The sequence below is a fragment of the Strix uralensis genome, chromosome 7 (assembly GCF_047716275.1).
Source record: "Strix uralensis isolate ZFMK-TIS-50842 chromosome 7, bStrUra1, whole genome shotgun sequence".
In the NCBI taxonomy this organism is placed as follows: Eukaryota; Metazoa; Chordata; class Aves; order Strigiformes; family Strigidae; genus Strix; species Strix uralensis.
Window position 1 is genome coordinate 19,030,699 of NC_133978.1, and position 13,898 is coordinate 19,044,596.

Consider the following 13,898-nt stretch of genomic DNA (forward strand, 5'->3'; position numbering starts at 1 on the left):
GCCAGCGGAGGCTGCTGCTCTCTAAAAGTTTATTCTTTGCTCGGGACTAGCCCAGCTGAATGTTTCCCGGAGTGATTGGGTCTTGCTTGCCCAATCTCGACTGCTGTTTGCAGATACTCGAATGCCTTGGTTCTCCTGTGTGAGGTGGACACTGTTGGCTGAAGGAACAAGTGAGATGCTTAGTGTGATGTGGAGGAAAGGAAGGACATGATGGGAGGTAGGAAGAGAGGCTTTGTGGTCCTGCTATACATAGGATGTTTAGCATCCTGTTGCTGAGGGGGCTGAGCGTGTCCAGCTGTGACAGCCCTGAGCTGTGGCATCCAGTGGGCATGATGAAGGGATTCAGCCTGGGGTCTTGAACTCTCCTGGTACAAATATAAAAGTTAGGGAAATAGTTCTGGGATGAGATGAGATGCCAAGTGTATGTATGTGTGTGCATAACTCTGTGTGTCTCTCCCTTTATCTTACAGCCACTGTATTCATCAGATACTGGAGAGTGTGAATCACATTCACCAGCATGATATCGTGCACAGGGACTTGAAGGTAATATTTCCTCTGTGCCACAGAGGCTGAGGAGAGCAGCCAGGGGATCATTGGAAGAGGCAAGACAGGAATACTGTGTTGCCAGCTGGCAGGGGTTTTTTTACTTGAACTAGGCTCAGAGGTTCCTGAAGCACGAATTCACTCCTTCAAAGTTTTCTAGAGGTTGTGCTGAACTCCTGAGGAAGTTTTCAGTCTTCATGAACTTTGCCAGCTCTCAGCCTCTCTGAGGCAGCTCCAGGATGGAGTAGAGAACCTTGGAGTGTAATAGGCTTTCAGAGAAACTTGGGTAGGATTCATTATAATGAAGGACACTTTCTAGTCTGCCATTGAAGAGATCTCTAGAGACCTGGAGCAATCTCTGTTCAATCTGCCAGGATGAGTTTGTCTACACAGAGCATGTATATTTTTATTCTGCGCTGTTTCCAAACACATGCCATTGGGCTAGGGCAGAGATGCACAACAAGAATTTTTCATGTCATTTCTTTCTTCTCTCATCAGTAGAAGCCCTTTTAATCTAAAACCAAAACTGCTGGCCAGTTAAACACTGGGTGAATCAACCATTTGCCACATTATAACACATTTATAGACCCAGAGCCCCCACAGTGTAGTTACTTAAACTTCCTTCCCACGCAGTGCCAGCTGTACTGGGAGCTGGGCAGGCTCCAGAATGAAGAGGTTTGTGCGGGAAGGTCTGCCTGCCCTGCAGCCTTCTCTGTCTAAAGTGGGAATGCTGATGGCCACCAGTGGTCCAGTTAAATTAATGCAGGATGACACCTGCTACTAATGTTGGTTTTGGTTTGTTACACAATGCATAAGGGGAAGAGTAGAAGAATATTTTGCAGAGAGCAAGGTAAAAGCATGTTGCAAGCTCGGTGGCAGTGTTTCCCCCAGTGTTTTGATCTAGTGGACAGCTGTTAACCCTTAGTGTTTCTGGCAGACTCCCATGCAACACTTTTGGCCTTCTGATTCAGAGCACTGTGAAAAGATGCAAGTGATCTACTGTGGAAAGGCTGCTCTGGATTAGAGCCGACACCTGCTCTTGAGAAAACAGCCTCCAAGAGGCACTACTGTCCAAAATTAAGGCCTCTATGAAAATCAGTAGTGTTTTCCAGTACAGGATGGTTTAAGCTTTCCTTTGCATCCTGTGTGCAGGTATAATCTGTTTTGCTTCCCAAGTTTTGTTTGTGTGAAAGTTGTGAACTTGTTTAGAACTTGTCAGCTGTTAGACACTCCCCACTGTAGTAGTTAATGTGTTTCTCCTGTTGCTTGCTCTGATTCACTGAAACCATCCAGGCCTGAGGAGTAGCCATTCCTTTTAGCAGTAAAAGATCCTGTGCCCTTTATTTAATATTTAACTCCTTGCCAAAAACTTGGCTTTCAGAATCAGTGTGTAATAACTGCAGAGCTTGCTTCAAGGGAAGTTTTGTCTTTTGCACCTCCCTCTCACAAGCCTGTCTTTTGGCTGCCATGCTTTTACAGAACTTTAAATGTTGAGCTGCCCATAGGGACCGTAAGAAATTAGGGAATGCGTTCACATCCTTACCAAAAAGTATGTGAGACCTGAGACAACCCATATGTTGACAAACATGCACATGGATAAGCACCATTAGTCTTAAGGTGTTTGTAGCTGTATTTTAGAAGCAAATAGTGCTTAGCTAGCACAAGCCTGCCCTAAATTTCACTGTTCCTTAGTCAAGCCAAGCCCAGGTGTGATCTGAAGTCAGGAGGGATTTTCAGAAGACTTCATTGGTCTTCTGCTTTAGGGACTTGTTAATGCTGGTGAATTTTCATCAGTGTAGGTTGACTAAACACAATCTTTTCCACTTCCTATATAGTAAAAAGCCAGTGGCATCCAAATGTATTGAGACCCAGTTCCCCTTCCTTCCATGCTGCTTATGGCAAGGACTGTGATGGACAAGGCTGTTTTCCCTTCGTTCAAAGCAGATGCAAGGCACATGCCCAGTACTTTAAGGCAGGTGAATGAGCATCTTGTTCCTGTCAGGCAGAACAGGGACAGAGGGTTGCTGTGCTATGAAACTGGTGAGCAGGCTGCAGAAAAAGACCTTCATCAGATTTATGAAACTGAGACAAGCTCTTGTTTCTGGATTTCCAGGCTTCTGTCTTACTTGGTTAAAAACTTTAGTTGATAGGAATTGCACAAATGATCAGAAGGGGATAGGATGAGAAATCACTTTTGTCCTGCCTGTCTACAAGTTGCATTTCCTGCAGAGCTGTAATAGGCACCACCTTAAAGGCTTTGGGGTTTCAGAGAGTCCCATGTAACTAGTTGCTCTGGTGCTTCAGAGGAAGCTGCTGATTCTCAGTACAGTTTGTGGAGTTGTGTTAAGCCTTCTGCTGGAGTCCTCTGCTGCAACACAACAGAATTATGATTCAAGTGAGATTCATGTGAGGGGCAAAAGTCTGTCTCCCTTTCCTGGCAAATGGGGGAAGTGACATGGCTGCTTGTCATATAGGTGATGGTGGCAGTAGCAAGACAGAATATTTTATGCTGCTGTAAATGTGTACCATGAAAAAACAGCTTACAAGAATACTCACTGCTGGGCTGCTTATGCCAGTTTGAGGCTGAGGTTTTTCTGTAAGGAATGAAAGCTACTGCCTATCCAGATGATGCCTTCCCACATTATGGTGCTGTATTTGGCAGCCCTTATTAACGTCATATTTACTTTTCCAGTGCCTTGGGGCCTGTGTAATGTTCATGGGGAGAAACATCACTGCAGATTTTATCTACTGCATCTCCTGCCCCTTCCCTCCCTCCCACCCCAGTTACTCTCTGCTGGGATGACAGAAACAAGTTTTGAGTTCTGTGCTGCAGGAACTGTACTGCCAGTGCCCTCTGGTGTCAGCATGTAATTTATGGGCTGGGTTGGGAGAGGCTCTGGCTCCCATAGAGTGTTTGTGTTAGACTTAAGGATTTTCTGCCACTCTAGGTCAGAGCCATTTGTTGCTGTTGCTCTCCCTTCACCTGAACAGCTTTAGTACATACCTGCTAAATTCAGCCAGCAGATTGAATTTAATGATGTGAATACTGAGGTAGGAGGCTTTAACGAGGATGTCAGTCTTTCATTCTTATGCCTTTTTCTTTCTTCTCCCCAGCCTGAGAATTTACTACTGGCAAGTAAATGTAAGGGTGCTGCTGTCAAACTGGCTGACTTCGGACTGGCTATAGAAGTTCAGGGAGAGCAGCAGGCCTGGTTTGGTAAGAGTGTTTGAGCTTCTCACTTTTGCTCCCCCTTTTCCTAGTGGCTGGTTGAGTTGTACCCCCCGAGTACTTTTTCTCAGCTCTTCCAGCACGCTTGTGTGTATTTGGCATTGCTGCTTCCTTTCCAAGCATCTCAGCCTATGGGTCCTTGGGCAGAAGCCTAGGTGCAGTAGAGGAAAGCATATGATAAATAAAGACAGAAAAGATGGCTATGTATTTCTCTGTTTTTCTTCTTGGTTTACAGTAGATGCTAGTGTCAGAGATGAATGCAGCTGCTAAGTTTAGACCCTGATCTGAACTTCCCTATTGCTCAGGAGTGTAGACATCTGGAATTCTGTTTGGTCATTTTACAGAAATGCATTTGACCTGGCCTTCCTTGGACACATTTGGATCTGGCCTTATTGTTTAGCTAAAACATAATTAAAAATGAGACCTTTTCAGGCTAAACATCAACTCCAAGATTCTGCAGTGCTGCGGAGATTCTGGAGGAAAGGCTGCTTCTCCTGGTCTGCCCACACCATCTGGCAATCAGATGTGTCCCATCCATGTCTTGTGTTTTCAAACTCCAAGCCATTTTATGTAACAGTGATATAAGACCTAGCATACGAGCCTGTGCCCAGCTGATTGACACGGTCCCTTTTTCTTTTCTGTTTTTCCTGCAATACATAGACACTTGATCCCATCTGATTTTCTTTATTTTTTTTTTCCCCTCTTGGTTTACCAAGGGGTAGCTCTAATAAATATGAGATGAAGGGTGGGAAGTGGGTTTTGGAATTTGTTGGTTACCACTAGTGGATTTTGTGATATGGCAAGATCCCTTCTGCTTGAGTACTGTAAGTACTTCATATCATCCATTTCCTGGCAGGGTTTGCTGGCACTCCAGGCTACCTGTCCCCTGAAGTCTTAAGAAAAGATCCTTATGGAAAACCAGTGGATATATGGGCATGTGGTAAGATTCTGTCAAAACATTTTACACTTAAACAACATTGTTTCATGTAGAAGAGCAATTCCGTATAACCTATTGCTGGGAGGGTGTGCAGTGCTCCTTCTTATTGGGTGGAGAGATGAAGGCAACTTGAGGATAAGCACCTTGTATAGATGGAGTTAATATTGGAGCCTGAACTCATTTGACTCAAGAGATAGGACCTGTCTGTGCTTTGCAGCGTCAGTTGTTTAGATAACTGTAGGAATTTCCTATTACATTAAGTATGTAGAAGATGAAATACTGAAGAGAGCCAGTCTTTTAAAAGGAAAAAATGAAGTGTAAATGTATCTGGGACCGATAACTTTAAAGATATGCAATATCAGTGTTGCCTGACATGGACTAAATGGTTCTCTGCAGGCCAGGAATATTAGCTTTGTCAGTGTCACTTTTGTCCCAAGACCATGCTCAGTAAGTATCTAAAAACATAGTCCTTCCTAGAAGTCCCTTGCTGCCCAGCAACCCCAGGTTATGTAGCTTCATTTTATTCTGAGAGCAGCTGGGAGTTGTGGCTCACCAGCCATGATAGCCAGAAGAGGGTAGAAGGACATCATGCACCTTGTTCTATCTCCTGGCAGCTGTCATTAAGCACTGAACATGAAGTGCCAGGGTGAGGTTTAGCAGAGGAGAGCTTTGTACTGTCTTTTTCTATCTTGGAGGGCTAAATGTGATGGCAAATGAAGATATAGAGCAATCATTGTCTTGGGGACTGTCATTGCCTTGGGGAAGGAAGAGGGCTGAAGGAATAATTGGCATATTAGCCTAACCATAGTGTATCTGTGTCTCTCCCTCCCAGGAGTGATTCTGTACATATTACTAGTGGGGTACCCTCCCTTTTGGGATGAAGATCAGCACAAACTCTATCAGCAGATCAAAGCCGGAGCCTATGACGTAAGGGCACTTTCTTGCTGAGTACCTGCATGGGTGTAGAAGCCATCCAAAACATGGCACTATCTAATTTGGTGTCCAGCAGCAGGCCCCAAGCTACTGTGCAAAATGAAGTTTGGCATGTTCATACACCTCGTTGTCTTCACTGCCTGGGATACAGTCCTGTTGGGGGCTACTGAAAGGATGTGTGGAAAGCATTGCAGTGGGCACCAGGACGTTGCTGGTCATTAGGGAAATGCAGAGCTGGAAATGCAGATGGTGGGAAATGGTGTCTTCTCGTGCATTTACCAAAATGTGCTGCAGATATAGCCAATGGTAACTCTTTCAGGGGAGCAGAGGGAAGGTAGAATGATGGACCCTATCTTTATCAAGGCCTAATTAAAAGTACAGGGGAGTGTTCTGTAGAATAATAGCTTAAATTATGGCCTCTGGTCTCCTCAGTGCCATAGTGGAATTTCTTCCAGCTGTGGAAAGCATGGAGCCCAGCATGGACTGAATGGCAGGGGTCTTTGGAGGGGTGGCTCTGTGGTGGGGATCAGCATGGCACTTTGGAGTCTCTGGTAAAAAGCCAAGCAGTTCATGGAAGAGTTCTCAGAGCAGGGCAAAACTGAGGTGTAAAAGGTGCCTGAAGGAGAAGAATAGCAAGGAGGTTAGTACTGGGGAGTAAAGGTGGTGTAAAACGTGGTTTGCGTACCACAGCTTGAATGTTTGACGTAAGTTCTTCCATGTAAGGAGAGTCTCAGGAGGGAAGAAGGAACTCCTGGAAATCCTAGCTTAAATCCTGTGGGCATGAATATCAAGAGGAAGTTGGGGAATTCATTTTGTAAATTGTTCTGTGGTTTGTACTAAAATTAAAAAAAAAAAAAAAAAAAAAAAGGAAAGAAGAAAGGGTTCTGGTGGACCCCAGTTACCTCCCAGCTTCTGTGCCTGAGACCTTGAGAGCGGCTGTACTGGTGAGAACAAAGGTCTGCCTAACACTGTGTCCTGGCTTAGTGGCTTCCTGAGTGAAAGTGAAGTGATATCTTTGTACTTGACAGCCTTAAATGGACTTGTGTTCTTCTCTTGCTTTCCTGCCCCTCTTGTTTCTGTGTTGCTTGTTCTTATTTGGTTTTGCACTAATTATATCAATGGGGATTTTCAAAGTACTTAGGCGTTAAATGTCTAACTCTTTCTGTAAGTCATGAGGAGTGAAGTGCCTGATGTCTCCTATCTACCTGTTGGTTTTGAATTCTTACCTATAATGAACACGTATCAGTAGATTCCTCCCCTGTTTTATGTGGTAGAAAACAACTCAAGTTTTATTGGCGTACCTGGCCCTGGTGTCCTTACTCCAGTACGGAGGAGCCTGTATGCACTGGGGTGGTCTGTTCTCTTTTGGCCATAGAGGAACTGGCAACTGTGAATTGGACTTTGTGCTGTTGGGTGAGGGTTTGCAAGGCATTACCATGAGTACCTTGGAGTTCGGGTAGGGGGGAAAGTGTCCGGGCTTGAAAGCTCAGTATCATAATTTTTGAGTAGTCTCTTGTAACATTTGCAGAACAAATTGTGTAATGTCTTGCTGATGCCTGAGAATGCAGAAATAAGATTATATGCAAATCAAATATCTTGGGTGTATTTTTATGACCCAACTGAGCAAAGCACAAAATGCAGGAGAAAAAGAGATGGAATAAACTTTATCTAAATAATGTAGTAGAGTAAGGAAATGTTCTCAGAATAGATCAATCTCTGCCCCCCCCACCCCCCCTTAAAGACAGGGAACTTTATCCCAACAGTACATTTATCTTTGTGTTCTCAAGTTCACCTGTATTTGTACAGTAGATTCATAGGAGTGAGACGTACTGCATTTAATTTCAGCATGTTGTCATCTATAACACACTGCAAGCATCTGGAGGATGGTGTAAATATCTCATCTTTATCATTATTGGAATTAGAGAGCAGTTATCCCTCATAGATGATCAGCAGCTGAAATACTTGAGAATCTGTTCTTTGCTCCATGCTTCTCTATTCCCATCCACTATTACATCTCTCTTGCTCCCCAAGTAATGATCTCTGGTACAGTAGATGCTTGATAACAACATGCTGGTGGGTCACTACACCTAAGTGACTGGTATTGTTCCAGGATATTGTGCTTTATGGTGGGGAAAGTATACTGATGGGATATTCTCTGTTAGTCATTTTTGCTTTCATGAGGTTTTGCTGTAGTTAAGTGTGATTTTGCATATGCTGTTATAGCTTTTTAGCATGCTGGAGAAAGTGCAAGGTGGGGTAAAAAAGATAGTGCTTGTCTTTTTCATGTCAGAACTCGGTTAAAAAGATCTGTGACTTTAAGTTTTTGACTGTTGGGTGTGAAAGAAATTCAAAGCTCTGAGTGATTCCTAAAAGGCTTTTAAACTGTTAATCTTCCTGCCTGTGTCTGGTGAATGGTACAGGTGTGTCCTGCTGTCTGGTACCATTCATTTTCTGGATTCTGTACAATTTTTGTTCAGCATGGGTTTTCACAAAAATTGATGGTTTTTGCAAGCATGTTAGCCCTGGTATCAAAAGGGCAAAAACTGGAATTCAGCTGTGTAGGAGGGAGAAACTCTTCTGCTAGTAGAAGATATTTGTAGTTCATCATCTGTTCCTTCTTCCTCTTTCAGTTCCCATCACCTGAGTGGGACACTGTGACTCCCGAAGCAAAGAATTTGATCAACCAGATGCTGACGATAAACCCAGCAAAGCGCATCACAGCTGACCAGGCTCTCAAACATCCATGGGTCTGCGTAAGTATTTTCCTCTATTACAGGCTGATTTGTGGTTTACCCTGAACTGACACTTCAAGAAGACTTAGCTGCAGAGGAACCCAGAATATTTTAAATATTTCAAATTGTGATTTTTTTTGTTTTTTGGAGGCTGACCTTGAACAAGCCGACTGTGTCATGCTGTGGTGCTTTTATTGCCACTGTAGGAAAAAAAGAAATACCTTATTCTTTTAGAAGTTTTATCAATGTCCATAGTTTCTGTTTTTCCCCACATCCATATCCATATCCATATCATCCTAAAATGTCAGATGGAGTTTGGCATCAGACAAAATATTTTAGGATTATTTTGTTCTTCATCTCTACTTCAGTTTATTGCATTGCATCTTTGCGATGTTGGAACATTTCTGCTGTGCTGCAGCTTAACTGGCTGTAAACAAAATCAGCAAAAAAACTTTTGCTGTTCTGCGTTTGTAGTTTCTGCCTTGCCAGACCCCACACATAAGTATTTTTCATCTTTTGCAAAGTTGGCAAGGAAATCCCAGAATGCAGCTGGGAGTGGGCTTAGGGGAGGGCAGCAATGGTGCGCTTTTATCTCTGCAGTATGAAATAGAAAAGTCTAACCAGATGCTCTTGTAATACCATAGCATACTTCTGCTTTCTAGGATCTGTCTAGTGTATTTCTTTGCTCGTTTGTTCTTGAGGAGCTGTGATGTTTTTTTCCTTCTGCCACAAAACAACAAATTAGCAATTTAAACTTACTTATGTAAACATCTGTGTAACAGGAGTGTAGTATCTGCTGTAAAGTGATGCAAGTTCCTTGGAGGTCAAAACTTCACACTAGCTGAAACTTTGCATCTCTTTTTTTTTCTCCTTGCATGCTAGTAATCAGTAGCAGTTCCTGTATATTTAACTTTTGTCCTAATGCCTGTAACCAAAGCTGTATGTATTACGATAGCTCGTTCCCTGTGGCAACATAATATAGAACAGTTCAAGAGAGGCTTTACTTCTCTGAGTTATGAGGAGTTCTGTTTCATTTCACAGCCATTTCAGCCTCTCACCCAAACTGCCTCCTGTTGAGTCAGTTGCTTCCATTTGCTCTGCAGTCTCTGTGTACAACATATGTTTTTTTTCTGGAGTTGTATTGCTCCTCTGAAGTAAATGTGGTAGGAAGTCTTGAAAGTTTATCTGAGACACTGAGTTTCTTAGCATCACTGAACTTCTGAAGTGCATGTCCTGACTCTTGTAAGCCCACAAGGAACAACTGGACATGACTGTCACTCCTAAGGAGGCTGTATGAACAGTGGTCACTACAGTTGTTAGAGGACAGTTTAGCTACATTCTCCCTCCACACTGCTGTGTGTACTGCAGCAGGTGACTAGCTTTGACAGGATCAAAGCAGAGACTTCCCATGAAACTAGCTGAATATGAGCATGGTTTACAATTCTTCTGGGTATTGCAGAATTTTTTCCAAGCAGGAGAAAGGTAATGGAGGGTTTGTACACACTGATCTGCCAAGTTAGTAATTCACCCAGTGTCCCTGTAAAGGGAATTCAGGCTTATGGCTCTATGCAAGAGCAACAGCTACTTGGCATTAGTCTCTGGTTTCCTCACGTGCTCTAAATGCCTGGCAGCATCAGTCTCTTGTTTCCTTGTGCACTCTCAATGACTGGCAACACTTCTGGGAAGTTCTCTTTTTGCAGCTGATGGGATCCCAGTCTATTGTGGGTGACAGGTGTGCATCACTGGCTAGAGGTTAGGCTCAGGTTTTTGCATTGGTACAATAGAGCTATATGATCTTTCCTCTTACACACTGAAAATCTATTTCTGCAAAACTGATGCAAAGATGCCAAGGCCTCTGCTAGTCAAGCACTCACATTCAGGGAGTTGCCATGTCCAGGAAGGCTACTGCTTGGTAGTGTTCACTTACTGCTTGGAATTTCCCCTTAGAGCCATAACTAATGCAACCCAGATCTTTTCTGTAGTGCTTCTAATGCAGTTTCCCGTGGGTATGCTTGTTCATTTAACTTTGTTTTCTAACTGTCTTGATCCATTTGTGTGTCTGAGAGACAGGGAGCATTGACTTTCATCTGTACCTTAGTCATAGAGTTTCTTGGGCACAGTCCTGTAATATCCAACCTTGACTTAACCTGTTTTGCTGTATTGAGAAGTTCTTAAGTTATGAACCAGTTGCAGTGTTTTGCAGCCCTGCAGTGGTGAGAGGTTTGGCCAAGTCAGCTTACATGTCACAGTTTTGTGCAAGTGGCGTGAACTCCCCTGGCTGATTTGGTTAGGGTATGTTCCTGATCTTTTGCTGTTTCTGTTTTTCAGCAACGATCCACTGTTGCTTCGATGATGCATAGGCAGGAGACTGTGGAATGCTTGAGAAAGTTCAATGCTAGAAGGAAGCTAAAGGTAAGTTTATGTTAGTTTGCCTTAAGTTTGTTTTTAATCCCTTGAATTTGAGGTTAAGGACTTCCTAGCAACTTTTTTTTTTTTTTTATGATTAGCTCACTAATGTTACTGAAGTACCTTATGTGGTCCTCCAGTACAGGGCACTAAAGTATTGTATTGAGGAGATGGGTAGTTTCTTTCCCCAAAGCTGAAAGTTTCCCATACCTCTTCTGCTACATTATCACTCTTTCTACTTTCTGCAAGAGAGCTGAAATAGAGCAACTGGTTCTTAACTGCTGGGACTTTTAGTTCTGGTCATTCTCTGCCTCCCAGTAATAGTGTATCAGTTGCCTGTAGCTTGGGCAAAGCCTCTGGCCTGTGCATGAAGTGGCTATCTGCTGTTTGAAAGCTAGGAAGCAACTGTGTGTCTAAGCTTAACTCTTGGTGCCATTTTAGATTTCCTAGGCTATCCTGCCTGGACTCTAGCAAGGCAGGACTCTGAGAGATCCCATGTCAGGTCCAACAGCCACGTGTGGGAATCCTGGATACACTGGGACTTTCCATGTAGCATTGGGATACCTCTGCTTTGGCACCTGACACACTGTTCTCCACGGGTCAGCCCAGCCCCTTCTGAAGTGACATTGTCTGTTACCCCTGCTTTCTCTTCCCCCCAGGGTGCAATCCTTACGACAATGCTTGTGTCTCGGAATTTTTCAGGTAGGTTCTCACTGTTCCCATCCGTTCTTTGGTTTTGTTTTGTGTGAATGAGGGGATATTTTAACCATTTTGGGGTTGAGTAGGAGGGGAGGAAACATGTTCACAATTCATCATGGTATAATGGTGGTTGCTTTGCCTTGGCTGGTGACCAGTGTGAAATAGAAAGTGATTTGTTTGGGAAGGAGCATGTGGCACTGTAGTCTGGTACAAAACAAAGTCAGCTGCCACAATCTTCTCATGATATTTTGTTACCAGATTGTTTTGGGGAAATTCTAGCTGGCATTTGTTAGGTTTCACATCTGAAACCAGGAATCAAGAAATCTTATTAGGTAGCAGCGATTCCTTTAGACCTGAGGCAGGGACACAGGGCAAGTAATAATATCGCAGAGAATAGGGACAGAAGCTATTTGGGTATTATGTTACTTAGACTCATCAAAAATGGGTCTGAAGCATCTAGCTATTAGAGTTTTCCTTCTTGGAGTCTCAGAAGTGGTTTTCATCCTTTTAAGCTTAATAACTGGTAGTCTGGCGCCCACCCAACTGCATTACATAGTGCACTTACTGAAAATGCAAATTTCAACATGCAAATCAGTGCTTTTTGGAAGATGGTTGTCTTGGCTCAGCGTATCTAGGTGATGCAGTCTTATCTGTGTTCATTTCCATTTGGGTGGAAAACCTCTACTTGCAAGTGCTTTTGGTTTATGGGATTGATTGCTTTCTTTGCCCTCTTCGCCATTTTTTTCTCTTTTAAAAAGGGCAATAATTGAGTGCATGAGTCAGATCTTTATTGCACCTGACTACAGTTACTTTCAAGCGAAAGTCTGCTGTATGGATTATAAGTGATGATGAATGAAATGGAAGTGTATAAATTTCATCTGGCCATTTACTAATGGTGGATACTAATACTTATGTTCTGGGTGATGTTACAATAAACTTCTAATTGGAATGAAAACCTCTGTGAAATGATCATCCCAGCATTCAACGTGTGCATTCATGCATACATTCTTTTGTGAAATCAGGGCAGAATTTTTAACCTCCTATATGGTGATTTTAAGAAAATGTTAAAGGATGTGAAATCAAGCTACAATTAAGGGACAACCCTCAGCAACTTCAGAACAGTTTTTCCTTAGTTCTTGCTTTCAGATGAATCTGTGCCAATATTTTAGGACTACTTGTGGCTACAGCAATTTCTCTTTACTGCATTTCTGATAATTTGGCCTTAAAGGGACAGAGTAATTTGATCCATTCACCTGTCCCGGAATTGTCCTGTTACAGGACTTAAAAATTATACATTGTTGTCGGAGTGATTCTGAAATAACTGTTTGAGGAGCTATGGCACAACGACAGGGCTTCCGCAGGACTGTATGAAACTTAATGTTTTCTTGGGCTTTCTGCTGGTGTGAACTGTTTTTGATCTATTCACACAGCTAGTTTTTATTTCACTTAACTGATGATTCTGAAATAGTCAGGGTTTTTATTCTTTTTAAACAGCAGTTTTAGATTCATTTTTAGTCTGCAAATGTTGTCACTTCTAATGAAGCTGCAGAAGTGCTTGGGTAAGAAAATCTCCTGTGGCCCAGATTTTGAGTACATGAAATGCCTGAGAGAAGGGTTCTCATTAATGGTGTGTGACCTATGCATCCACTTATTCCCTGAGCTAGTACCAAGGAGGAAGAGGCTTGCTCTGTTCATTCTCTGTCTCAAGGGCTGAAACTGCTGGATCTGCTTCAGTTAACAGCTGAAGAAAAGGAAATCCTAGGTGGCCCATAGTGAGCCTAGTGCAGAGTTCTCGGTATCACTGAGTTATGCTTTGAATGTAAGCTGTGATTCCAGGTAATGAGACACTCTGAAAAACTGCCCAGAAATAAATGTTGTGAGTTTAGATGCAAAGCATTTATAGCCTCTGCGGATAGTAGCAATTCATAATATTTCAATGTGTTTTGAAAGTGGGGAGATCAGCTACTCTTTTTTTCTTTGCAGGGCTGTGTATAATATAAGCTTGACTTTTTAAAATATTTTTTAATTTACTTGGGTTTTTTAATTGCTGCAGTTGAAATACTTAAATCTGCTGGAATTGAAGAATAAGTGCATGCTAACTGAAAGTAAAAAGTTAGGCAGTCCATGTGGGAACTTTGGGTATAGCTCAGACTTTTCCTATCATGACAGGTCATCTAACTGTGCTTGAAAAGTTCTAAAGTATTACTTGTTTCTTTCCCTAAAGACCTTAAGGGGTTTTTATTTTCTCTAATTGGGTGACACTGTTTTGTGGTCCTCTAAAAGCCCCATTCCCAGCAGACAGGGAACTAGATTTATGAAGAGAGAAGCTGCTTCCTGTCTGGGGATGGGATCTTCTAAAAGCTTCTTCACAGATGTTTTGAACCAAGAGGAAAACAAAGGCTCATGTGACTCTGGTATC

General features: G+C 42.7%; 1 protein-coding gene across 22 annotated transcripts in view; it reads left to right on the forward strand.

Annotated features, from left to right (window-relative positions):
- Nucleotides 1-13,898, forward strand: part of CAMK2G (calcium/calmodulin dependent protein kinase II gamma) — a 122,358-nt gene that overhangs the window by 72,635 nt on the left and 35,825 nt on the right. For all 22 annotated transcript variants that reach the window (XR_012629654.1, XR_012629653.1, XR_012629652.1 and 19 more), the window contains 7 exons: nt 471-543; nt 3,658-3,760; nt 4,629-4,712; nt 5,542-5,636; nt 8,273-8,395; nt 10,703-10,786; nt 11,440-11,482. Coding sequence is in view for 19 of the 22 variants with exons in the window: in XM_074874618.1 (XP_074730719.1) it covers nt 471-543; nt 3,658-3,760; nt 4,629-4,712; nt 5,542-5,636; nt 8,273-8,395; nt 10,703-10,786; nt 11,440-11,482 (605 nt within the window). In the remaining 3 variants the exon portion in view is untranslated. The remainder of the gene's footprint in view (nt 1-470; nt 544-3,657; nt 3,761-4,628; nt 4,713-5,541; nt 5,637-8,272; nt 8,396-10,702; nt 10,787-11,439; nt 11,483-13,898) is intronic.